General features: G+C 41.6%; 1 protein-coding gene across 1 annotated transcript in view; it reads left to right on the top strand.

Moving 5' to 3' along the window:
* Positions 1-25,448, top strand: part of LOC142184336 (uncharacterized) — a 206,109-nt gene extending 180,661 nt beyond the window's left edge. Inside the window, exons 28-68 of the mRNA XM_075259133.1 lie at positions 1,472-1,525; positions 1,691-1,735; positions 2,272-2,325; positions 2,776-2,820; positions 2,985-3,038; positions 3,175-3,228; positions 3,409-3,462; positions 3,919-3,972; positions 5,120-5,173; positions 5,389-5,433; positions 5,544-5,588; positions 6,278-6,385; positions 6,658-6,711; positions 7,729-7,782; positions 9,885-9,938; positions 10,118-10,225; positions 10,313-10,366; positions 10,453-10,560; positions 10,752-10,805; positions 11,284-11,337; positions 11,521-11,574; positions 11,773-11,826; positions 11,905-12,012; positions 12,098-12,151; positions 12,259-12,312; positions 13,096-13,149; positions 15,093-15,146; positions 15,706-15,759; positions 17,175-17,228; positions 17,307-17,360; positions 17,539-17,592; positions 17,679-17,732; positions 18,506-18,559; positions 18,648-18,665; positions 18,746-18,799; positions 18,890-18,952; positions 19,252-19,417; positions 20,919-21,025; positions 21,790-21,870; positions 23,610-23,792; positions 24,203-25,448. Of these exons, the coding sequence (XP_075115234.1) occupies positions 1,472-1,525; positions 1,691-1,735; positions 2,272-2,325; positions 2,776-2,820; positions 2,985-3,038; positions 3,175-3,228; positions 3,409-3,462; positions 3,919-3,972; positions 5,120-5,173; positions 5,389-5,433; positions 5,544-5,588; positions 6,278-6,385; positions 6,658-6,711; positions 7,729-7,782; positions 9,885-9,938; positions 10,118-10,225; positions 10,313-10,366; positions 10,453-10,560; positions 10,752-10,805; positions 11,284-11,337; positions 11,521-11,574; positions 11,773-11,826; positions 11,905-12,012; positions 12,098-12,151; positions 12,259-12,312; positions 13,096-13,149; positions 15,093-15,146; positions 15,706-15,759; positions 17,175-17,228; positions 17,307-17,360; positions 17,539-17,592; positions 17,679-17,732; positions 18,506-18,559; positions 18,648-18,665; positions 18,746-18,799; positions 18,890-18,952; positions 19,252-19,417; positions 20,919-21,025; positions 21,790-21,870; positions 23,610-23,792; positions 24,203-24,352 (2,784 nt within the window). The 3' untranslated portion in view covers positions 24,353-25,448. The remainder of the gene's footprint in view (positions 1-1,471; positions 1,526-1,690; positions 1,736-2,271; positions 2,326-2,775; positions 2,821-2,984; positions 3,039-3,174; positions 3,229-3,408; positions 3,463-3,918; positions 3,973-5,119; positions 5,174-5,388; positions 5,434-5,543; positions 5,589-6,277; positions 6,386-6,657; positions 6,712-7,728; positions 7,783-9,884; positions 9,939-10,117; positions 10,226-10,312; positions 10,367-10,452; positions 10,561-10,751; positions 10,806-11,283; positions 11,338-11,520; positions 11,575-11,772; positions 11,827-11,904; positions 12,013-12,097; positions 12,152-12,258; positions 12,313-13,095; positions 13,150-15,092; positions 15,147-15,705; positions 15,760-17,174; positions 17,229-17,306; positions 17,361-17,538; positions 17,593-17,678; positions 17,733-18,505; positions 18,560-18,647; positions 18,666-18,745; positions 18,800-18,889; positions 18,953-19,251; positions 19,418-20,918; positions 21,026-21,789; positions 21,871-23,609; positions 23,793-24,202) is intronic.
* Positions 25,449-27,157: the final 1,709 nt, after the last annotated feature.

Here is a 27,157-nt window from a genome sequence, read left to right as displayed (position 1 = left end):
GTAAGACTGTGTACTGGAGGCTTTTGCTATGACTTAGACTTAAGGTCTTAGACAGGATAATCAAAATACCACCCAAATAAACATTTCAATAAAAACTCGGACATACACACGTGGACAAAATTGTTGGTTCCCCTCATTTACTGAAAGTAAAAGCCACAATGATAACAGAAATAACTTGAATCTGGCAAAAGGAATAATAAATAAAAATTCTATGAAAATGAAGAAATGAAAGTCAGACATTGCTTTTCACTTCAACAGAATATTTTTAAAAATAAATGTCATGAAACAGGCCTGGACAGAAATGATGATTCCCATAACTTAATATTTTGTTGCACAACCTTCTGAGGAAATCACTGCTATCAAACAATTCCTGTAACTGTCAATGTGACTTCTGCAACTCCCAACAGTTATTTTGGCCCACTCCTCAAGAGAAAACTAGTCCAGTTGTCTCGGATTTGAAGAGTGCCTTTTCCAGACGGCATGTTTCAGCTCCTTCCAAAGACGATCAATAGGATTTAGGTCAGGGCTCATACAAGGCCACTTCAGAATAGTCCAATGTTTTCCTCTTAGCCATTCTTGGGTGTTTTTAGCTGTTTTTTTGGATCATTATCCTGTTGCAAGACTCATGACCTACGACTGAGACCAAGCTTTCTGACACTGGGCAGCACATATCTCTCTAGAATCCCTTGAGAGTCTTGAGATTTCATTGTACCCTGCACAGATTCAAGACACCTTGTGCCAAATCATAATAGAGCCTCTTCCATGTTTCACAGTAGGGACAGTGTTCTTTTCAAGATATGCTTCATTTTTCTGTTTGTGAACATAGAGATGATGTGTCTTGCTAAAAAGTTTGATTTTTGTCTCATCTGTCCATGGGACATTCTCCCGTAAGCTTTGTGGCTTGTCAACAATTATTATTTATTATTACTTTTGTCAGATTCAAGTTATTTATGTGGCCATTGTGGGTTTTTCTTTCATTAAATTAGAGGTACCAACAGTTTTGTCCACATGTGTATCCTTGCATCACTAGGTAAGCATGTGGTAACTTTATTATTTATAATAATAATAATTAGCCTGAAGAAAGGACATGTCCCTACTTTTTTCCACAAGCGGGAACAAACTGCTTGTGGAAAAAGGAAATAACCGTCTCCCATTCACATGAATGGGAGGCTGTTTTTTCAGCCAGATTTTGACGTAGATTCCACATCAAAATCCAGTCCAAAAAACCCCGTCTGAACTTACCCTAAAGGTGGGAGGCTAACTTAGGCCAGAGGTACATAGTAGCCAGGCTACACCCACCAATTCTGCAAAAATCAGCAGGTTTGTCTGACAATCAATGTGCATGTACAATGGACATGTGAACTAAGATCTCATCTGTGTCATAATATATAAGTTTTCAACATTCATATCAAATTAACAATTGTATTTGTCATATAATACAAGTATTTCCTATTTGCCCCTTGGAATTTAGGGAGGCCGTGGCCCAGATGGAGCAAAGGGCATGACAGGACCAAGAGGAAACCGGGTAAAAAAATCTGTCACATCTCATTTCCATGTTCATTACCATTTATGTTGCTATGACCACATAGTATTTCTGCATTATGTGCATTACTTACTCCTGACAACCTATTCAATTACACTTTTCACAATACTGCCGACCTTATCCTGTTTAATCTCCTGCTTATTCCAGGGACGTATGGGACAGAGAGGTCTTGTCGGATTACCAGGACCTCCAGTAAGTGACACTTGGTTATCTCATTGCCTTGTAAACTGTAAATTCAGTCCTCAGAGGAAGAGATAATGGTGCACTAACACCTGTAGGAAGATCTAATAGTGCACTGACCTGATCCTGGAGGTGACCACAAATAATATGTTGTCACCTGAGAACCATTGGTATAAGTAGGAACTAGTAGAGCAACAGAGGACGCCTAAAATACATTTTCTGTACCTTCAAAGTGACTGTATTGTAACCAGTACTGTATGTTATTATAAATGTGTTACTGTATAGTAGCAGAGCACAAATCTAACTCCTCTACATCTGTTGCCTCTGTTCTGTTGCCTCTCTGCCTCTTTATCAGGACATGTTGAGAACTGGGTAACAGAGAGCTTTCTGAGTTATTCACATCACTTCTATGCATAGCCTATGAACAAGTGTAGCAATGTTTCTAAATAAATGCAAACCCATTAGAGGTCCCATTCATATGCTTTGTTGAATATTTGTGTATGAATAAAAATTAATGCAGCCATAACTTCCTTTTATTTTAAATTCAGGGTCATCGAGGTGTTCCAGGTCCAGAGGGCGCAGAAGGACTGCCTGGTATACAGGTTCCCACTATGCACTATATATACCCATTATATGGCATGGCGCTTGGCCCTGCACCAGGCGCTTCACAAATCCACTGATCTTGTCTCTCTTCTTTGTCATTGGCACAGTGCTTGATATTATGTCATTTTCTACTGATGTCTTAGCTCCTTTTTAATATAATTCTTAGCTACACTGTTTACATTGACCCTTCAGACACTGAGGATTATCTATATTTTCAATCATGGGGTCAGAGGTTCACATACATAACCAAGATATTGGGTGTATAAATTACTGTAGCTGTTATAAAAGGTCTTTACTTTTATGACTGTCTCCTCTTGCTATGTGCTGTCTATTCACCCGCTTTGGCTGTTGGCATCAGCTGCATGGTATTTTAGTGGCATATCATAGAGCGACTGGATGGCCTTGTATATATGAAAATCTGTATTTAACAATTTCTGTTATTATTTCAGGGATCCGCAGGCACAGTGGGCACTCCTGGGAGCCGGGGCCCTCCAGTAAGTATAAATAAATGGATTGCCAATGCCCTTTGTGTGTTATCTTTCCTAATAACTTTTCTACAGCATATTGTTATATGTCTATAATGAATATGGTTCTTAAACCACAGAATGGTTTTTAAAAGGTACATGTATCTAAGGTGTTATGTCTCCTCCCTCTGCAGGGAATACCAGGACCTCGTGGGGAGTTAGGCAGAGATGGACCTCCAGGACCACCAGTGAGTAGATTCATGGTTTGTGTCTGGTATTACAGGCTAGCTCCATTCCCATGCACAGGACTGACCTGCAATATCAGACTGTGACACCTCTGCGGCCCCGGTTCACTAGAATATGCTAACATTCTTTATTCTCTAGGGTCTTCCTGGCAGGCCAGGGCCAGATGGGGAGCCAGGAGCTATGGGAGAAAGGGTAAGAAGATCCATATATATTTGCACAAGTGCCTATAGTGCCCAGGATCACATAGGGAATAGAAATGTACCCTTCTCATTGGATAATACTAGTGTTATTCACTCTTTTGGAAAGTGCAAAACTATTGAAAACTTTTTTTTCCTGCATGTCATAACTGACCTTCTGTCCACTGTCTTACAGGGCTTCACAGGAAAGCATGGGCCTGAAGGACCCCAAGGACCTGTGGGCATGTATGTAAGTGTATAGGGTGGTATCTTAAAATAAAACCTGGTAACTGAGTAATGAGAAGTTCTGAAAGATTTTACTACTTTCTAGTTTAAATCTATAAATTCTGATAAATGTGTTGTATACACGCATAGAGCACCAACCCAATTCTTCTCACATCTGAGGGTATTAAGTATTAATTATTCTGCAAGCTAAATACATTAGAATGACACACTTCTCTAGTCTAAACATTGCAGGCTGTGCAGCTCACAGAGGATTGTAATGTGTGCTATGCTGATCTTTGTTACATAGTCGCTTATTGACCTGACACCTCAAAAGTCCCAGCTGAAAGCAACAATTATATCATAATTAGTAGGACTGACACAGACACCTTATAATGTCATATATATCTGTAGTTTACATATCAGCTTTTATGGTATATGGCCCTTTAGATTGAATATTGAATGTATTTTTATTCTTTCATAGGGTTTCCCAGGCCCTTCTGGTCAGAGAGGTCGGACGGGATATCCTGGTGAAAAGGTATACATTGGACACGCACACATTTCATAGATGCTAGCTTTGCAAATAAAAGCCCTCTCTCTGTTAAGCTCTATTCACACTAACAATGAGATAGATCAATACTGTCTAAAAGATAGTGCAAACTTATACTAGAGACTAGACGGTCATAAACTGCCACACCTTAATTTAAGTGTCTGATGTTGTTTGATAAATCTGTCATATTCTTAGACTGTCTAGTCTAACTTTTCACCTCCTATTAGTTAGCTTAGCTTACGCCAGAAAAATGTGCTAAAATTCACAGCTTAGGCCACGCCCATTTCCCAAAGCAACGCCTCTTTTGTCGTGCAAGTCCTAAGAGCACATCACATTTTGCTTAATAATTCTCCCCTCTTCACAGCTGTGTGACCAGAAGTTTTTTTTTTTCTGGGTTATTCACATGTCTGATTTTTTGATGGTCTATTTTAACGTATGGATCCATGAAAACCCTATGAATGCAAAATGGCTGTGAAAAAGTTCCCTTTATCGTGGCCATTTTGCACCTTGTTCATCTGAATAGAGCCTTAGGTTTGTAATTTGCATTAAATATGTGGTGGCCAAATGCTTATTGGTCGATAGCTATCTCTCTCATCCCCCGTACTTATGCACACTCAGTTCATCCAAGCTTGCATGTGTTGTCAAAAAGGACAGGGAAGTAAGTTACTGCCGACACCTCACAGGTCATGTTAACTCCCTAAAGCAAAGGGATTAGGCACATTGAAATTCAATAAGACCTAACCTTTCTCTTCCCCAACATCTGCTGTCAGGGGAAAGTCTGAGCCCCCATGCACATTAGATGGACAACTGGTCCAGCTGAAATCAGCGTGTTTGACCTTCATGTTTCTAAGCTTCATGCATTTAGCTTCACCTTATAGGAGCTTCTGCTAGGCTCTGATGACTTGCCATTGTTGTCATTGGATTCCCATTCATCTGTGGGGTGTCATGTCTCCAGTCAGTCACTACCTTAGTGAATAGACACATATGTGCATATGAAGAAAGTAAATCCTTTTCTGCAAAAAATCTTACTTTAACTTTGTGGCCCATTGATTTAGATAATGCTTGAGGCTTTGAGATCAAGTGTATGTACATGTGATTGTGAAATGAAATATCAATAATTATTTTACTTTTTCAGGGGGAGATCGGTCCGCCTGGAATACCAGGGCCTCCAGGAAAAGTTGGTCCAAAAGTATGAGCATATTATGTAATATTATATTATATCAATGTATGCTCTGAATTGTTTGCACTGGTGTTGGCACAATGGGATATGCATCAGAGGAGTGTGCAGTCTCTAGTATAATATGGGTATATTACGCAAGTATTCTCTTTTTAGGATTTCTGCATTTTGGAAAATATGTTTTCCTTCTACTAATCTGGTTACTTATATGATATCTTACTATTTAGGGACCACCTGGTCCTCTAGGAGAAAGAGGACCCACTGGACCACCGGTAATAATAATTTTATATACTTAAATATCATTGTAACTACCTGAGTATCAAAATTTGTAGATATAATTGTCCCACTTCATTGCCTTATGAACTCTTGTTTGGGTATCCAGGGTCGTATTGGAGATGCGGGTGATAAAGGCCTGCCTGGACCACCAGTAAGTGTATTTTACTCACCAATACCATACATGGGTCTCATTTAAACTGACAAGAAATCTTTATTAAAAAAAAATTACAAAATCTGGTCTGCATACAAATTATCAGATATCAGATGCATCAAGTTTTCAATTCCCCTGCAGTGCAACCACATGGAAGATTAAAGAGGACCTTTCATGTCCACATTGATGTTTGATATTATATACTGCTAGAAAGCAGACAGTGCTCTGAATTCCCCGTATCTGCTCTGTGCTGGTGATATCGGTGCTGTTAATTTTGGCACTGATACCTCCCCACTGTCAGAAGGGAGGGCCTTACAGCCTAACATCATTGCTGGGCTGTGAGGGATCCTCTGACAGTACAAGTTTATGGAAAAATATTATCAGAGGGGGCGACAGTCCACTTTAAGTTTTGCATGCTGCTGGGATAATTGGACTGTCTATGTAATACATGGATATGCTGCATCGTCCAGAGATCTTTAACAGCAGACCCCACTTTATTCCAAATATATAAGAAAATGGGTACTACTCCTAATAAATGAAAAAGTTGCAAATGTATCATAATTTATTATACTCTATTGGCTATTGCAGTCCTGGAATAAGCAGGGACGTTGGTTCATACATGGTTTCAAATCTTGCATATTAACTTATTTACTAAGTAGCATTTGATAGTAGTTTGCTTTGTTTTGTAGGGTCTGCCTGGTAATCCAGGGTCTGATGGGAAGTCTGGGAAGAGTGGGCCTGCAGGCGATCCTGGCCTCCCTGGAAGTGAAGGCGAAGCTGGACCTATAGGATATACAGTGAGTAGATTTCTCCAGTAAAAAAACTTTATGGTAGAAGGACATAAAATAATTCCTGGCAAGTTGACTTTGAATTCTTAAAACAGGTGCAACCCTCAATATGCCCCCACTATCTAGACAAGTCCGAGACACATGTTATTTTGTAATATCATGACATCAGGTGACAATATGTCTTTGCAGTAAATCATACAATCTGACATACAAGTGTTTTGTGTAGTTTGACCATTTATTATTCACAACAATTATGCTGCTGTGTTTTGCTTCTGTCTTAGGGTCGAGATGGATCTGCTGGGGTTGAGGGGCCTCCTGGCGAGAAAGGGGAGAAGGTGAGGTGACTACAATAGTGTAATGCTGGACACTTGCTTAGGATTGGCAGAACACTTTGTATGAACAAAAATTGCAGATGACAGAAGAATATTAACTTTCTTTTGTTAATGTGTAGGCAAGTTATTTTATGTATTTTAGTAATATACTTTATTATGGAATTTTGTTGATATTTATTTAAAAAACAGGCTCTGAATGAGCATTGCTGAATACAATCTGTATTCAGCATGTACTGTGCACAGTGAATAGAGTGACAGCTACATGCAGAGGCTTCTCAGCCTGCCTCTCCTCTCCCTGCTACTGTCTACATACACATGGCCAACTACATTTGTTTTCTTTACAGTAAACAGTTTCTCTCGATCTTATAGACTGACTGTCAGAGCTGATCGCTGACATCCCAGTTCTCCACTGTTGACACATTCTGCATATCGGGGAGGCAGATGATAGAGGAGAGCTGACCTGATAGTGATCAGCTCTGACAGTGTAAAAGACAGGGAGAAACTGTTTTACAGTAAAGAGAACAAATGTAGTTAGATACATGTATGTAGGTGGAGACAGACTGACAAGCCACTGCATGTAACTGGAGCTGTATATAGCATTTACAGAGCATGATGAAGATGGATTTTTCTTAGCAATGTTCTTTTATAGTCTGTATCTCAATAAAAGTAGACAATAAAAGTGGCTAATAAAGTATAGTACAAAATACACCTAAAAAAAAACGGCTCCAAAACTGCTCCCCATTATGGCGCTTGGCAATGCTAACCAGTACAGAAGGACCTGGTGTTTGTTTGCTCTACCATTTCTCTTACCAATTCTCCCTTCCCTTATGTGCTAACATTGCAATACTAATAGAGACCCGAGTCCTTCATAGGTTCTTGCAATTCAGGTAGTAAAGAAGAAGGGGGAAGCTCAAAATGACTAGGTCCTCTTTCTCCAGGGTACCCATTCCAGCTTCTGCCTATAAATTAATGGCAACAAATTCTTTGTAAGTATATACTCATAGTTTTTCTATGTTTTAGGGTATGGCTGGACCTATTGGAGACCAAGGGGTCAGTGGGCTGGATGGCGAGCAGGTGAGTATTTCATTTCAGCAAAATACTAGTACAAGTAGATGTACACAGGGGGGGAAAAATCTGCCAAAAATCCACATGTTAAACATGCCAATTTTACTCCAGAGTTCCCTTCTCACTTGTAAGTTCACACTTTCAGGCTTTTCACAATACATTTCTAACAAATCTGCAAGTAAATTTTCAAAGCGATTTTACTTGTGTATTACAGCACGTATTTAAGATTTAAATTGCATTAAAGTTCTTGTAATACATGTGAAAATAATCTGCAAACAACTCACAAGATTGAAACTTCAATCTCCATCTTCCAATCTGTAACATGCAGATAGGTTTGGAAAATCCCATACACTCGTATTGTATTGTACGTTGCATCAGATCCAGTATACATAATCTGCACTGCAATTCTGCAACATACCCTAAAAAGGATGAAAACCATTGTGAAAATCTGTATCTGGAAATGACATAGAATATAAAGTCTGCACACAGGTCAATCTCCTCTTAAAAATTTGCATCACCTACATAGCTGATTCTAATAAACTAGATTTTCAGAGCACAGGTCTGCTTAGAAAATCTCCAGTATTTACGCTAAAAGTGCATTTACCCTAAAAGTGCTAGTGTACAGTACTTGCCCCAGTAGTAGTATAGCTATACTACTACTACTACTATACTATTACTATTATAATTACTATTATGCACTACTATAGGTGGGTTAGGGGTTGCAATTGGAGTCTGCCAATGGAGATCTTAGGGAGGGTTCACACGGTGTAACGTGCCGCGTGATGTGGCACGTCTACGCCGCGGGACCCTTTGCGGGCCGTACACGCTCCCGCAAAATCATGGCCGCAAACTAGTGCGGCGCATACGATCCCCGCTCCCATTGAAATCAATGGGAACGTGTACAGCCCGCAAAGGGTCCCGCAGTGTAGACGTGCCACATCACGTGGCACGTTACACCGTGTGAACCCTCCCTTAGATAGTACATAAAATAATGGAAGAAATGCATTAACATATCATGTTAATTGTATAATGTGGTTACAATGTGAGTAAGAACCCAAATATACCTATAAGCATACCACAACAGGGAGGTGACTGCACCCTGTATGTACCCCATAGTTAGGTCATTTACCTAATAATATATCAATGCTTGCACAGCTTTTAGTTTGCATGTATGTCACTAGGTATGGTTGATAGGTGTATATATAGTTTTATAAAAGTGTAGTCATGTAGTTAACTAGTTGTTACGCCATAGCATGACTTGGCTATATCAGACACTATTAATCTTCCAAAGAAATAATTAACAAGTTCACCTTAAGATTGCCCGTACATGTGGCATGTGTAATTGCTAGGCTGCACTTGCTGTTTGCAAGAATAGCAGGTATAGGTGCACTATATAAAGTACAGGCTGGGCCAGGCACCCTAATATAATCCATAATAAAAATATCTGTGCTTTCTAATATACATTAACACCCATTTTACTCCTTTCATTAACTTTTATGCTACCTGGAAACTGTCAGAAAGATGGGATTTGTTTAGTACATTAATATCTGCTGACAATTTTCTAGTTATCCATTGTAATTACTCAGAATAAAGGGGTCCAAGGAGGGAAAATGGTCTGAAGTAATGAGAGACTTAATACTCCCCTTTATTATTCCCCCAGAATTCCATCATATCTGTTCTGATTAACCCCTGTTTAACCTCTGCAATTGAATAGGTGCATATATGGGCACAGCCAAGTAAACAAAGGCTATCGGGGACCACTAGAGCAGCAGCACTGAAATGACTTATATGAACAGCAACACTGAAATGAGGCATATTATTTTATGCCATTTTTTTCCAAATTTGGAAAGCCCCTTTAATCTTATTAAAACGTGTTGTTGGATTGGATAGACTTCTAATGGGGTCCATCAGTTTCTACCACGGTATCAGACATTTGGAGTATAGAATAGGAATAAGAATAGCGCTGCATGTTCTTCCCATCATATATGATGCAGTCTTCAATGGAGGCAAAGACAGAAGTGCGCACAGAGACATATATGCTGTTAAAAAAAATATAGAGACACATATCAAAATTCATATCATGTCACCTCTGTCTCTTTCTATCTGTGTAGGGTGCACCAGGCTCTACTGGAGTTGAAGGGCCAGTTGGAAAGAAAGGAGATCAGGTCAGTATCCTAAATAAATTATCATGTTATTACATTACATATATGTGTTGGATAGTCAACTTGGACATGCTGACTGCATCTCAAGTTGCAGGATATATGAACCAAGATTTAGAAGATTTGAGGAATTCAATTCATACTGACTAATAGACATAATGCATGGATGCCTTGCTGTTTTACAGGGTGACATTGGTCTCCCAGGAAGCACAGGACCAGTTGGACTTATTGGTGAGCCAGGAGAGAGAGGTCAACCTGGTCTGCCAGGTCCACCAGGAGTGTCAGGAAAGGAGGTATAACCAACAGGGTCGGAAAACATATAAAGACACATAAGTTGTGCACATTCCCTGAAGATGTTGTTGTTTTCTCTCTCTCTTTAGGGAGATGTGGGGGATATTGGAGATATTGGGGACATTGGACCCCCTGGAGAGAAGGTTTGGCCAAAATCAATGTTTTCTATAAGGAACTGTCTTTAAAAAAATTACATTTGTTGCCTATAATACTATATGTCTCATGGCAGGGAGAATTAGGGCCACGTGGTAGTAGTGGAAATCCAGGGTCAAGTGGCATCATAGGAGAAAGAGGAGCTCGAGGACCAAAGGGTGAGAAGGGGCTGAATGGACATCAGGTGAGAGCGAGAAATGTTTTTGTGCAGTGCTACAAAATGTATTATTCTACTCATATTTTATTACTGGGACACCCACATTTGATACACTGTACGTCATCACTGATGAATCCCATATTACTTCCTGCACACTTCAGTCAGACATTTTATAGAGTTCTTTCTATAAGTTTAATGTAATTGATGTTGTTCTCCAGGGTCAACCAGGATTAATGGGTATTCCTGGACCTCATGGGCCTATTGGAGAAATGGTATGTGCATTTTGATACCTAAGGTTAGGTTCACACAACTGATTTTTTATGTGAAAAAATCCAACATGGAATCTTTGGCAGAAATCAATGGATTTCTGCAAAAGGTTTTCGGTTTGGTAAACAGAAAATTGGGCTAATCCACAAGTGGTGACCTGCATTGGTTTCTATGTACAATCCACTGCAATAATTGACCTGTCACTTACTGACATGAATTTCAAATCAATGTGTATAAAATCTGCACCATGAAAACTATAGCACTGATTCCTATTAAAACCAATGGAAGGAGGGTTTTGGTGCTGAAAATGCTCGGAAATCTGCATAAAGAATACTCAGTGTGAACATACCCTAAACTATGAAAAAATATACATGGAAAAATATAATTTAAAGTCTAAATATATAAATGCATGTAAATACAATATATAAATGATATAAAAGGTTACCTTCAGTTTATATATTTTCATGGGACTCTACATTGCAGGGACCCCCTGGGAAAGTGGGAAGACCAGGACAAGACAGGCCTCCGGGAATTAAGGTAATGCTCTCCTGTACAGCAACTAATGGCATCTTCTAGTTGTATAAATCACTGGCCTCCAACCTGTGGCCCTCAGCTGTTGGGAAAATACGACAACCAGTATTATGTGGCCACATAAGTAGGAATCTGCAGATTGGAGATCTTTTTCTCTATCTGTCCATGACAATGACCTTTTCTTTGCAGGGTGATATAGGCTATCCGGGTATAACTGGTGACCCTGGACCACAAGGAGGACCGGTATGTATAGTTCATATAGAATAATAGAAAGTGCAGCTCTTGCACAGTCCCTGTCCTTATACTCCCTGTCTGCAAACAGTCACTTCCAATGGCGTTGTAAGAGGAACATGAGAGTCTGCTGAAGTAGAGCATCATATTGTCCTTTATTTACTTATAAATTAGAAATTCCAGCCCTCTAATGATATTTTGTGTCTTTAGGGGCCCCGAGGAGCAAAAGGAGAAAAGGGCGACCAGGGTGACAGAGGAAATCTGGTGAGTGGGTACAAGTATAATAAGTTGTCTTAGAGGAGGTTGTAGGTCATTTTTGTAATTGTTTGTGATCTGCTGTAGGGTCCAGCAGGTCCACCTGGAAATAAAGGCGCAGTAGGTCCCCCTGGGATCCCAGGACCAGAGGGGCAAAAGGGGGACACAGGAATGGAGGGAATTCCTGGAGTTCAGGTAAAAGATATATGACGCTTATTATATATGTTCTAATGATGTTATAAGATGTTAGCAAAGACAATAAAAATATGATTCCTTAAAGGGACCCTCCGGAGTTGGTGGTGAGGCTGGAGCAGCAGGGGCCCCTGGCAGGGAGGTATGCATGTTTAGATTGCAAGTATATATGTTTTCTTGGATACAATCATGCAATGACAAGGTTACTATGATAAAGCTTCAAAAACTTTTTTTTTTTTTGTTTATTAGGGTACATCTGGCGAAAAAGGGCAACCAGGGAAACCAGGGGAACCTGGACAAGTGGTAGGTATAAAATTTGTAAGTAAATTGAGTCAAAATAATCTAGCCTAGGCTCAGATGGAGTGTGCCAGAATTTTATTTTTAGAAAAACATAGGCAGAAATATAGAAGAAATCTGTGAATGTGTATACAACTCAGGTTGGTACCATTATTGGACCATTTTCTAGTGCATATTGCTTGACCTGTATCTGAGCATTTACCAATATTTAAGCAGCTGATAAGACAGTCTGTGAGGATCGGACATCACTACCTATGTAAGGTAAGGTCCCACGTGGAGTCCCGCAGCACTGTCCCTGCAGCATCAACACATCATGGTTCTTCCTGCAGCGCTTTTGACAAAACATTTGAAGAGTTTTCCTCTTCAGAATTTCTGCTTCAATTATACCTATATGGAAACCGCTAGCATTTCCATAGGTATAATAGATATGCTGTGATTTCCAAAACTGCAACGGTTTTGGAAATCGCCACGTGTCTGCAGCATGTATTTTAACACAAAGTAGGAAAGGGATTCATTAGAATCTCAACCACTTTGCTGTGATTGTAAAACACCGTGATTTTTTCTGTGGCATTTCCGTGCGCTGGCAAACTGCAGCATTTACGCCACGTGGGGCCTTGGCCTAGAAGGCAGTAATCCAATAGACAGCAAACTTCAAGGCAAACTGCTAGATTGGAGCCTAATGAAGCTGACTATGATAATTTTTTTACATGACAAATCTAGAAAGTTTTTGAAACATCAAATAGGTAGATATGTAATATATAACCTAATTTCTTTGTATTTGTCTCCTAGGGGCACCCTGGGAATCCTGGACAAGAGGGAAGACCTGGTCAGAAGGGAGAGAAGGTATAGAACTACTTCCCATCCTCTTAGACTTTATTAACACTACCATCTTGGATTCTGTTCATAAGACAGCCATGACAGCATACCTCCCAACTTTTGAAGAACCGAAAGAGGGACAAAATGAGCGGCGCGCTTAGCGCGCCGCGGTAAATTTAGCCCCACCCACTTTTGTGTTGACTCCGCCCACTCGTTGATTTTTCATGTGCCCGCACACAGTATAATCCTCCTACAGTCACCCGTAAATTATATGTCCCCCCTCTATCTCTCCCCCAGTTTCATATACACCCTTCATCTGCCCCCAGTTTCATGTCCCTCTTCCATCTCTGCCCCCAGATTCATGTCCCACATCTCTGCCCCCAGATTCATGTCCCTCCATCTCTGCCCCCAGATTCATGTCCCTCCATCTCTGCCCCCAGATTCATGTCCCTCCATCTCTGCCCCCAGATTCATGTCCCTCCATCTCTGCCCCCAGATTCATGTCCCTCCATCTCTGCCCCCAGATTCATGTCCTCTCCATCTCTGCCCCCAGATTCATGTCCCACATCTCTGCCCCAGATTCATGTCCCTCCATCTCTGCCCCCAGATTCATGTCCCTCCATCTCTGCCCCCAGATTCATGTCCCTCCATCTCTGCCCCCAGATTCATGTCCCTCCATCTCTGCCCCCAGATTCATGTCCCTCCATCTCTGCCCCCAGATTCATGTCCCACATCTCTGCCCCCAGATTCATGTCCCTCCATCTCTGCCCCCAGATTAATGTCCTCTCCATCTCTGCCCCCAGATTCATGTCCCCCATCTCTTCCCCCAGATTCATGTCCCTCCATCTCTGCCCCCAGATTCATGTCCCCCATCTCTGCCCCCAGATTCATGTCCCCCATCTCTGCCCCAATGTCATGCCGTCCTCTCCTTCATCTGCCCCCAGATTCACGTTCCACCTCCACATTAAACTTACGTTCTCCTCCGCTCCCTCGCCGCCTCTCTCGCTGACACATGCGGCTGAAGGAAGGAGCTGACACAGGTCAGCTCCTCGCTTCGCCGCTGCCCGCCTCTCTCCCTGACACACGCGGCTGAAGCTGCTCGCGTGCTCGCTTCGCCGCTGCGTCTCTCTCTCTCTCGCTGACACATGCGGCTGAAGCGAGGAGCTGACCTGTGTCAGTTCCTCGCTTCGCTGCTGCCGCCGGCTCCTGGCTTGTACATCGCGTCTACAAGCCAGGAGCCGGCGGCAGCAGTGAAGCGAGGAGCTGACACAGGTCAGCTCCTCGCTTCAGCCGCATGTGTCAGCGAGAGAGAGAGACGCAGTGGCGAAGCGAGCACGCGAGCAGCTTCAGCCGCGTGTGTCAGGGAGAGAGGCGGGCAGCGGCGAAGCGAGGAGCTGACCTGTGTCAGCTCCTTCCTTCAGCCGCATGTGTGTTCAACTCAGATCTGCATCCTCTGGACGCAGATCTGAGTTGAAATCGGGACATACCTCCCTCCAACCGGGACCGCGGGACATGTCACCCAAATCGGGACTGTCCCGCGGAAATCGGGACGGTTGGGAGGTATGTGACAGGTGTAATCTCATCTAATATTGACAGATCCTATCAACTCATAATGGAGACGCTAGGATCCCATTGGAGTCCCTGTAGCTATTCTTGATGTCATACTCTGGTTTTGTCAGCTCACATCTATTCTTATGTTCTAGAGCTGTGTAACAAATGCCATGTGGCCACCCTGTGTCTTATTCTATGTGCATTGACTTGTGCTTCATTGTAGTGTTGTATCCATATATTCCTCTAATTTATATTCATCCTCTTCCTTTTATAGACTCCATGCTTTCTGTAGCTACATCTCTCTACTCTCATTGCAGTTATTATTTTGCCTTGGCAAATGCTCATAGAAATGCAATACAGATATTTCTCACAGTTTATGGATTATGAAGTAATTGGCTGATGGTTATCATTTCGTTTAGGGTGACAGAGGGAAAGATGGTCGTCCTGGACATCCTGGAAGTCCTGGCAGGAAGGTATTTAAACAATAAATTATCATAATGCATTTGCTTTGCAGCAAGATACCTTCTCCCTGCATGAGATCTCCTACTTAGAGGAGTTACTCCATAAAACGTCTCTCACCTTTCCACAGGGTAAGCTAAAACTGTATGGTTGTTGGGGTCCTCTTGTTTGCAAGAATGGAGGAGTGCCACTGCCACTCCATTCAAAGTATATGGGACAGATGGTGATATCCAAGTACAACACTTGGCTGACTTCATCACTCCCATAGACTTTGAATAGATCATCAGGTCGCTTGTGTGACTTGCACTCCATTCACTTCTATGTGGCTGCTGAAAATTGCAGTCCAGGCAGCCCTTTAGTAGTGAATGGAATGCGGGTCATATAGACAAGTTGCTACTTAATCCACAGGGCAAACGCAGGAGGACTTTTAGTTTCCCATTCTCCTGATTACTGTGGGATCCAGTGGTTAGACTCCCCAGTGATATGATAGGGAAGAGGAGCTGTAACTGGACAACCCCTTTAAAGCTATTTCATCTGATAATATTAATGGTGCTTTTATTCTGCTACTTTTAGGGAAAAAGAGGAAAAGCAGGTCAAAGACCACCACGAGGTCCTCATGGTCCCAAGGTAAGGAAAATAAATGAATACTTGTTCCTGAAGTCATAAGAGTCTCTGGTTCCTAGTAAGTAAGTGACTAATTAAGTCAATAACTGTTAATGAAAGTTAATATTATTATGTATATAGACTACTAATGTGACAAAGTGGCATTGCCGAGTCTTATGGCGCCTATACACCTTAGATAGCTGATAGCCAAACACATGTTCAGAGTATGAGATGGGAAAAAGACACTACCATACATCTCTGGTGGTGGCTCAAAGGTATTGAGCTTCTATATTCAATGTCCTTGATCCTTAGACAACCTGTTAGAGTCATGAGGCCCCGATACTCAATCCTGCTGAAATCATTGGGAGAGGCTGTTCATAATATAATGTGCAAGGTGGCCTTTATCTGTCAGACATAAAGTTCACTCTAAAGCCTGTTAGACAATCTTTAGCCATGATGTGGAGACACATAAGGAAGTTCTAGAGATGAGCGAGTACTGTTCGGATCAGCCGATCCGAACAGTACGCTCGCATAGAAATGAATGGACATAGCCGGCACGCGGGGGGTTAAGCGGCCGGCCGCCGTCAAAGCGGAAGTACCAGGTGCATCCATTCATTTCTATGGAGCGTGCTGTTCGGATCGGCTGATCCGAACAGTACTCGCTCATCTCTAAGGACTTAAAAGGTCCAAATCGATAGCCTGTACTTGTCATAGACCATCAATATTAGAATGGTGAGGTCTGACTCTTGGCACCCCGGCTGATCAGTAGTTTATAAAAAGGCCGTGGTACTTAGACAGGTGCATTGTAGGGCACAATTCTGTAGTTTTAGTAGCAGCTGTGCTGGGTATTAGCTAAGAGACACCACCCTTTAAAACTGCTAATTGAGACTAGAGCCCCCCCACCCCTTAACTAATAGCATAGGCCATCTAGTTATGGTTTAGTGTAAATACATCATTCAGTAAGAGTTTCAGCTTTACCTGGTAGTGGCTGAAGCTACATATCTGCTAGAGATCTGGGCATTTCTACCATGCGAGCAGAACTATAGCCACAAGTACAGTATATTAAACAAAAAAAATAATTAACGCACACATAATTTTGGCCCTATTTAAATAATAAAAAAAATGTTTATGGGATTACATTCAGCAATATAACATAATACTGATCATTGTTAAAGCAGCAGGACAAAAATATAAAAATGAACCAATTCCACCACAATTAGGAAGATCATTGTGAGAATCGAAAATATTTTAAGTCTGCACAATTACAACTATTTATATTGTCACAGCCTAAAGGTGATTGAAACCTATGAATTTTTATATTACTACTTATAGTAAAATGAATATGCGTAGTTTTGTCTGGAGTTTATAGACATCTGCTATGTATCCTCATGGCTTTCTTATTTGTTTTCCATTATAACAAACTTGCACAATTATTGCAGGGGGAAAAGGGACGAAGAGGACCAGAAGGCCCGCCAGGACCAAGAGGACCGTATGTGAGTACTGAAAGATGACAGTAAGTATCCTAGTGTGGGAAGTTCATTATCCTGAGTTATATCCATGTTTTCTCCTAGGGTATTCCAGGACTGAGGGGCCAGAAAGGAGTTCCAGGTTCCAAAGGGTTGAAGGTAAGAATTAACCTTCAGGAACAGAACCACACCACTAAACCTAATTGACAGTCCAAAGTATTGTGATGTGTATGAACTTACGAGAAAAAAAGGAAAATCATTGGGGCTGGGATTGTATTTGCTAATAAGTATTTATACATCATCCAGAAATATCGGTGACTTGTTCTCACTTCTGCAGGGTGAAGTGGGCCTGGATGGACCATTTGGACCAAAAGGAGAAGATGGGTTAAAGGTTAGAAAATTGTCGAACCAAAGAAACTGAAAATCTCCATTGTCCTACTTCTTCAAAACCTCATGTTATCAGCTTTTGTGTTTCAGGGAAAACAAGGTCCCATAGGGAATGACGGTCCTCCAGGGGAGAAAGGAGATGAGGTACAGACTGATCACTTATCCTAAGATATATATATATACTCACACCCAAATAACATTCATGTTACATGTCCCTATTCAGAACAAATGCATACTTAGTCAAAGCCAACATACATTTGTATGGGGATTCAGGAGGAATAGCTTTCCAAATGAACCTAATGACCCCCTTAAGTTTGGGCTATCTGTGCTTATGCAAAAAAAAAAGGGGGGGATTATGGCACACAGCCCACTCACGGTATCTTCAATATTTTTGATGTTTGTAATGACACCGTTCCTCTGGAGATCCTGATGCACAAACTATAGAGCCTCATAGGCTTGAGGCATATGTAGCTACAACCAAGGTAGGAATCCAGCAGCCAGTTACTCTAAATAAATAAGACATAACTTTTAATTAAACATCCTAGAAAAATAAAAGCACATGGGAAGGGAAAAGAAAACCCATGTGCTCACAGGAATCCTGGCTTATGCATTTCGGGGAGATATATCCCCTTAGTCGTAGCCTAAGTTGTATCCTTGTTTGTCTCTGTGCTTATGCCTCTAGCAGTGGCTTATAGCCTGGAAGAACAAACAGATTTGGTCCATTTCTTGTTTCCATTAAACACCTGCCTACAAGGGACAATACAGAATCCTTCATATACGCAAAGTTATTGGTAGATCCATCACTACTGATGTCACATAAATCAACAGTCTTGCTTTATTTTAGCAAAATGGAAGCCTAAAAATCAGCGATGATCAACTCATGTTCACTTGTGGTCTGTATGTATGTTTTCTACTAGGGAGTAATTGGGCCTCCTGGGCCTCAAGGTGTTCCTGGGCCTCAGGGTCCTCTGGTAAGTGCCCAGAAATTCAGTCACCAGTTTGGACAAAGTTGATTGCTGGTGTTAATGTATTTTTTTTATTTTTTTATTTTATTTCTAGGGACCAGAAGGGGCGCAGGTAAGGATAGCAAATACAGTCACTGCTTTGCAACTCTTTTCATCCCAAATATTGCTTATTTCACATATATATTATTACAGGGGCCAAAAGGCTTCCAAGGAACAGAAGGACCACCAGGCCCTCCAGGACCACCTGTAAGGGCTCAGCCACCAAGTAAACCAATTATTTGATCCATTTATGAAACAGAAATTGTGCCCTCAACCCAATCATGTTATTTTCTATAGGGTCCTCCCGGGCCACCTGGACCTCCGGGAACACCTCTCCGCATAAGTGCTCAGAGTCTAAGAGTAAGTAAAGTTTGGCTAGTTTTATGTTGATTTGAACAGTTTTTGTCTTAAGCATTTCATTGGGTCTTTGATATACTGCAGTGTTTAAAAGAAGTGAGATGTTTTCAGACATGGGGTGTATACTGTGAAATGGACTTGTTTGACTAGTGGTCACATTTGCATACAGACTCATCAAAGCTCTGCAGATTTTCCCAGTTTAGCAACCATTTGCATATCCATGTCTCCATTTTGCATTTCTGTACTTAGCTGCTGAAGATGTCTTAAGCTATTGTCTTGCTTTGTTTCTTTTTCCCCATTAGCGTCTGATTCCTAACACTGGTGCCTGGAATGACATTGTCCCATGGGATCTTATTCAGCGCCTGGAGGAAGACCTGAACCTCTTGTCCGCACCACCAAATGGGACCAAGGAAAATCCTGCAAGCACATGTAAAGAGCTGCAGCTTGTCCATCCTCAGCTGCCGGATGGTGGGTTTGTGCCCTTGAGAAGAGATTGATATATGCTCTGATAGTATGGGTGGTATTAAGACAGCTGGAGACTGGTGAACACATTTAGAAAAAAGCAATCCACAGTGAACAGATATACAACATGAAGTAGCATGTACACATATATTAATATTGGTGTGGCACAAAGCCATGTCATGCTTATACAAGTAGAGTTATTACAATTACTTCCATTGAAACTGCACTGCAGTACAGTATGTAAGACGGGAAAAAAAACACTACAGGAAAATAAAATACTGGGAATAGATTATGCTTGATGCTGGGTTCACACTAGCGTTCGGCAGTCCGTTCTGTGGTTTCCGTCTTCTGCATGTAGAAGACGGAAACCTGTCAGATCGGTCCGGCCGTGAGCGGTGGTGAGTGTTTTATGCTCTCCGCCGCGAAACCGTTTTTTTTAAACCGGACACAGAGTACTTATTTTCCTTGTGTACACAGAGTACTGCATGTCCGACTCTGTGTCCGTTAAAAAAAAAAAAAAAACGGTTTTGCGGCGGTGAGCGTTTTATGCCGGCTCACGGCTGGACATCTTTCAAACATATTCAAATGAATGGGTTTGAAAGAGTCCTTCAGTTTTCCGTCTCCTGCCTGTGTTTTGTGCAGGAAAAGAAAACCTGCAGAATGGAGACCGGGCGCAGATGTGAACGAGCCCTTAGCTTGCAGAAAAAAGGAGCACATCTTAAAAACCCTGGTCAGAACATGATAACCATGTAACATCTTGCAGTGGTAAAACAAAATCCAAGGCCCAGATCCAAAAGGTTCCGCTCTGTTCCTTTTATGTTGGTTTTAAGCAGAACATTACATATACAGTATGTCCCTCACACCCACCATTTTCCATAAGTTCAGCCAACCATTTAAGGTGTGTGGGGCTCTCACAATTCTCCGATAATGTGGGGGGAGATGTCAACTGCCCAATCCTTTGTTTATGGGGAGATAAGCCACTGCCATAGAGATTTCTTCCCTCCCCTATTCAGTACACATACACTATTTGGCTCAGCCAAGTGTCTATGTGTATAAAGCCTCAGGCACATTACCGAGGCTCTTCCTACGATTGTTCTGATAATTATAGAGCAGGTCCTAATCTACGACATGGAAACTGCACGGAATCCCCATCAAAATCATAGGAGGACATAAGGCACTAAAGAATAATTTGAGTGCATTCCATTAAAAAATCGGACCCTCCTCGGCCTGCACACGCATTGGTGCGAATAAGGCTTGAGGAAGGTAGGTGAGAGATCTGTCAGCCGAACAAGAGCATGTGTATTACTAGTCACCATCTCATATCATGTAAAATATATCAGTTGTGGTAACTCATACCACTGAGATTGCTTTCATTCTGCACTTCCTTCAGAAGTCCTTTTAATACTTCAGTACTGTCAGCCACCTCAGCTCATTGCATGCTCTTAGGAGATCCACAATTGCACAGTGTGGTTGTTTTGCAGTACATTCATTTTCCTTTACTTATTAGGGTATTACTATATTGACCCAAACCATGGAAGCCCACAGGACTCTTTTCTAGTATTCTGTAACTTTACTGCTGAAGGAGAAACCTGTGTACCTGCAAAGCAAAGCCAGGTAAGGAAATAGGTTAAATATATGTTGTCCAAATCCATAGATTTTAGGTTTTTTTATTGGGTGTTTGACTGAATTTCTAATGTGTATGGGGACCTTGCTGTTCTCCCTTGATTACAGATATCAGAGCAAATACAGATCTGGCAGATTGATTTCACTGCCAGATCCCACCCATATACACTACACATGCACTGCTCGGTTGAGCCAAGCCTGCGTGTGTATAGAGAACTTCTAGAGAACTTCGGTGAGATACTCCCCTCCTGATTTGTTAGCAAACAAGTGGGGGGGGGGGGGGAGGTTTTTGCCCAAGGGTTTGAAGCGGACACAAACATTGGATCCTTCTGTTCTAGGTGGCAAAACATAGTACCATAATGATTTTTGCTATGGGGACCTTGTGTTATGTCGAACCTAGTCTAAAGACTTTGGATTTCCTGCAAATTTCATTGCAGACTGCAGACTTGTTTCTGGTGGTCTGTCAATACAAAAAGATTTTAGAAGTCAAAAATACAAATGTGTAATAACCAACAAGCAGTAAATCAGAAGAAAATATATAGGAATTTGTTATAATACGCCTGATTATCCATTTCCAGAACAAAAGTAGGGTCTCTACCAGAAGCGTAGCTCGAAGCTCCTGGGCCCCTCACCTAGTGCCATTTAGAATAGTTTTATATTTTATGTGACGAAGGACTTCACCTCCAGTAAAGGGACACTGGGGCTATGCACAGTCTCACTCATTGACATTACAATCTTGTAATTCCGGTTTGCAGATCCCTGTGAAATCATGGCTGCAGAGCTACGAGGCACAGCAAGGATTTCAATGGTTCAGCTCTCTTCCTGGAGGATTTTCTGTAAGTGTAAATATTAACATCCTGTATGTAGTATTACTATGTTAATGTTTGTATTAGATCCTTATTATAGGTTCCTATCAAATACAGAAGAAACATAGCGCTTATTACTACACAGAAAATTCATACACATGCCAGTGAACAAAGATGAAACAATCTATGTAGATGGGAATAGTCCTGTTCTGTAATAATCTTGATAATCAGTTGTATTATATCCTATATTATAGTCTGATATGAATGTGTGAATATATGTGTGGTGGAGACCTAATCCTTCCTGATAGATGATATCAGGGAGATGGGGAAGCATGTTTATCTTTTTGTTCACAGGGGAGGTAAGCTGGTATCAATGCAGTCTGGTGGGAGCTTACTCCCCTCTCCTGATTCCCTCTGCATTTACCTACAATGCTTCTCAGACAGCTCCACACTGTGCATTGGTAGTCTGAGACCTTTCCTTCTGCAATCGTATTCTCCGGCACTGCTGAAGTTCTACTGTGTGAATATTACTGGGGAGCCAGATGGTCATTGTTAGGGTGCATTCACACTGAGTAAACGCTAGCTTATTCTGAACGTAAAACACGTTCAGAATAAGCGGCGTCTAAAGCAGCTCCATTCATTTCTATGGGAGCGGGGATACGAGCGCTCCCCATAGAAATGAATGGGCTGCTTCTTTCACTCCGTGCAGTCCCATTGAAGTGAATGGGGAGTGCCGGCGTATACGGCAAGCTCTGCTCATGCCGGAGCGTACACGCCGGCACTCCCCATTCACTTCAATGGGACTGCACGGAGTGAAAGAAGCAGCCCATTCATTTCTATGGGGAGCGCTCGTATCCCCGCTCCCATAGAAATGAATGGAGCTGCTTTAGACGCCGCTTATTCTGAACGTGTTTTACGTTCAGAATAAGCTAGCGTTTACTCAGTGTGAATTCACCCTAAGGGTGCATTCACACTGAGTAAACGCTAGCTTATTTTGTAGAGTAAAATTACACTTGTAAATTTTGCTATCCCATTGACTTCAATGATATTTTTTTACAAGTGTAAAAATACGCCTGTAAAAAATACGCCTGTAAAAATACGCCTGTAAAATGTCATTGAAGTCAATGGGATAGCAAAATTTACAAGTGTAATTTTACTCTACAAAATAAGCTAGCGTTTACTCAGTGTGAATGCACCCTTAGGTTGTAGTAAGGTTGTTGCTATGGTGTGCAGTGAACTTCTGTACTGCACTATACCATTTATATGTCAAAGAAATTGCTCATGTATTTCTGATGCTGGAAGTCTGTCTTCTGAACTTAGCTAAATTGCGGTTTTACTCAGGTCATACATCACATTCAGTGGCGTAACTACCGCCATAGCAGCAGAGGCAGCTGTCACAGGGTCCGGGACATTAGGGGCCCGGTGACAGCCGCTACCGCTGCTATCATTATACTCTGGGGTCTTTTCGGACCCCCGAGTATAATGATTGGCGGACCGGGAGAGGTAAGAAACATAAAAAACACTGTTACTTACCTCTCCACGATCCTGCCAGGCCTCATTCCTCGTGGTCTGACGTCTCTGACGTCACATGAACCCGGCCTGCGTCCCGGGTCATGTGATGTCTGATGTCATTGCAGAAGGACGGCAGCGGAGGAGCCGGGGGACAGGTAAGAAACAGTAGTTTTTTATGTTTTTATTCCCCCGGGTCTCCGATTATTATACTCTGGGGTCACGCCACTGATCACATTCTTATGTCTTCTCAATCCTAGTTTATGTACAGTGAACTCAATGTGGTCCAGCTACGCTTCCTCAGGTTGCAGAGTCTGCGTGTACGTCAACAGTTGAGGTACATATGTGTTGCACGGCCAGGATGTTCTGCCACAGACAAGGATATCAAGTTTTTGGCTGACACAAGGGACCAGAGCTTCTTGGTAACACTACAGGGATGTGAGGTAAGAACTAACATATATAGATGAAAACTACTAACATGATCCAAAGAGGCTATAACATACTATGTACATACAGTATGTCTGTAACAACTATACAACCTTTATAAAAGTAATTTTAGATGTCCAGTGACTCACCTCCAAGCAAGGGTGTAGCAAGGATGGCAGTCACACACAAGCCATGGTGCCTAAGTGAAACCAACGGCATGTATGACAACATAAAAAAAAATAACCGTAAAGTTCAGTTACCCAGGAGATTCCTCTTACTTCCTTGCCTAAAAGTATCCAGCACCTTATTGTAAATCTTGGGTTGACAAAATAGGTACTGATGGGAATGTGATCCACTAGCTATAAAAGCTTAGTTGGATTAAGTTCATGTCTGGATACATGAAGCTTGATATTCTGTCTCTTTGCAGGTTGGTGAGTCATTCAACAGAACAGAGACCCTCCTCCATTTTGAACCCATGGACCTCTCTCTACTTCCTGTTCGGGACTTAGCCCTATTTCATGATGGGAATGCGGACCACCTTTATGGCTTCTTTATTGGCCCTGTGTGCTTCAGCTGAGGAGCTCAGCTTCTTTCTGTCTTGTGAACTCTGACAAACCACCCCCAGGTTGAGGGTGGAAACCCCATGTTATTTATACAGGACGATATTAGACAGGCCTCTTACCCCTCTCTCAGGAAGGGAGACTTGAAATGTGTTTACAATGGAATTATTGGTGCTCTGAAGTCTAATACTTCACTCGAATCTCCTGGCGAGAACCACACACACACCTCAAGACTTCCACCTCACCTAACAAAACAAGACTCATGTTTTCAGGGGAGAAGTCCAACCTCTTAATGCACTTACCTATTATAACCTTATTCGGTGCCCTGCGGAACACCACGAAGAGAATTGTTGCTTTCTATGTTTCTTTACAGAATTCTTATATGTAGAAGGACATGAATATTAACTAGTCTTTGGATTGTGCGGGTTCACCCATTATCATGTACAGACCAGTCTTGACAACTCCTGATCTTTCACTGCCATGCTGTGTACTTCCTGCACGGACAAAATTGAGTTAGTCCCTTAAAACTTCCTATGATTTGGGGTCATATATTTCTAGGTATATTTCTTGTCCCAGGTCACCAATATCAACCAATAAGAAGGAAGATAAACACCCTGGTCTTCATTTCAGTGGACCAGTAAGATTATATACAATCATATACAGAAGTGACTCTCTCTGCACGAGAGTCTGGAGACAAGATAATATGTATCATAAAGCAGGCCCTGCAGATCCTATGGGATGCAGAGAAGGTTGCTCGGATCTGATTCATTCTCTTTCCATGGGTGGTATGAATCTGCGCAGCGCTGGCCTTTTTCCACAGGTACGGCAGGGTATTAAGAAGGGGCCCAAGCCCAAGGTTCATGAACCCACCAACTTCAGAACCGAACATGCAATGACAAGAGGGGCATCACATTTTGATATTGGGGGCACTCTTTTCAATGCATAACACTTTTGAGGGACCTTATGAATTCTCTGAATTTGCAGTCTCTGCAAAATAGGATAGATAAAAGTAAATACCTAGCAATATTTTCCCACAAATGAGATGAGACTGAGATTCAGACTAAAGCTTGCCATACACATGGCAACTATCTAATATTTATGGGAGACTCCTAAATTTCCCCCTGATGCCAGATTTTACTGGTAAGAGTGATAGGGCTGTTGGCTTTCATCATGCCATATCCTTTTATTCTCAGGGGGTATAAATTGATACCAGAGGAGTGTGGAACAATTTTCTCCCCTTTCACCTTTCAAAACACATGCATGCTTGTACGAGCCCAGCATGCATGTGTATGGAGGGGTTGGGAAGAATAACTCTCAGCTGAATTAGCACTCAATCGGCAGCTGTCTAAGGTATATGGCCCACATAAGACATAAGTAAAAAGTTTTGGTGCACTTGTACTTTACACATTCCATGTACGATGGCAACGGCCAGAGTTTACAGACTGCCAACCTCACAAGTCAGGCCTGTGCCGAGCATAGAAAACCCACTTATAGAATTAGATTCACACTTACATATGCACATGTCTATAGAGGATAATGGGCAGAGGTTAATGTACCATGTACCAGAATCCAGTCACAAGTGATTCCCGGCTGTATACATCTAATGATACGTCTGTCTATTTGTGGGTACAGCTTTCCTTTTTATAAACCAATGTGATAATGCAATGCGTTCTAGTTGTATATTTAAAGGAGGTGCACAGTGTCTACACTAAATATATTTTTTGTGATATATAAACAATTGTAAGATTTGTATAAAATATAGAAGTTCTTTATGTGTTTTTATGTCGTTGGTCTAACCCAACGGGTGTACCATGCTTGTTTTACAGTGTCCAGTCACCAGGAATATGTGAATATCATTTTCAGATAGAGTAGTAGAAATATCCAACATCAGATGAGGTGTCCAGGTAGGAAAACTGTAACGTAGCCCATGCATATTACATGTATCTAATAACATGTGTGGAGTCTTATCGATGGCAGGCTTTTAGCTAGTTGCATTTCAAATATTTGATTATTCCGTTTTTGGGGAGATAAGCCACTTCTGAGCTGAGTGTGCATGTATTGGGGATTTGAGCTAGTATAAGGAAAAGGGAATTGGCAATATCATAGTAAGAATTCCTAGCCAAATAGAAACTGCATAAAAAGCTGCTACTGTCTGTAGTCATGCTGAGAAGGGCACCATGGGTATTTTCTAACCAAACAGTTCCAGAATTGAATATTGATATCCCAGGTTCCTAAGGTGTCAGTTATCTTATGTGTATAGAGAGTGCCAATTCTATCCTGACACAAGATACCAGGGATAAGAAGAACTACGCATGTTGCATTTTACATGCCCAGTCATTTGTTTGGCAGTGGCTTACTCCCCTCCACCCAATGAAAACACATTCACATTTAGTCAAACCAACCACTATGGAAAAGTGAGGAAATATAACTAGGCCAAACATTCAGCTATCAAATCATCAGGTCAGGTGTATTGTCAGCTTTTTAGTTGTTTTCCAATATTTGGATATTATGCCCAACACTATGTCCGGGGTTTTGGAGTCATTAGGGCAAGCTACCGCCTCCCACTTCTCTATTTTGCCATAGTTAGTCAGAAGCAGGAAATTCTCTAATACCAAACATGGATTAAATTCCTAAGGATGTAACTATACAACAAACTATGTAGCAGATTTATCAATTGGGTCTAAATGATAGGCAGTGGAAACTTAAACTAGAGAATCTTAAACTGTACCAGATTCATCAAAGTTGTCTGATGCTGTTTGATATCTGATGTCTGTTGTATTCTTAAACTGTCTAGTCTTACTTTACACCTTCTATCAGTTGAC

The sequence above is a fragment of the Leptodactylus fuscus genome, chromosome 11 (assembly GCF_031893055.1).
Source record: "Leptodactylus fuscus isolate aLepFus1 chromosome 11, aLepFus1.hap2, whole genome shotgun sequence".
Classification (NCBI taxonomy): domain Eukaryota; kingdom Metazoa; phylum Chordata; class Amphibia; order Anura; family Leptodactylidae; genus Leptodactylus; species Leptodactylus fuscus.
This window is presented reverse-complemented; position numbering and strand designations above follow the sequence as displayed.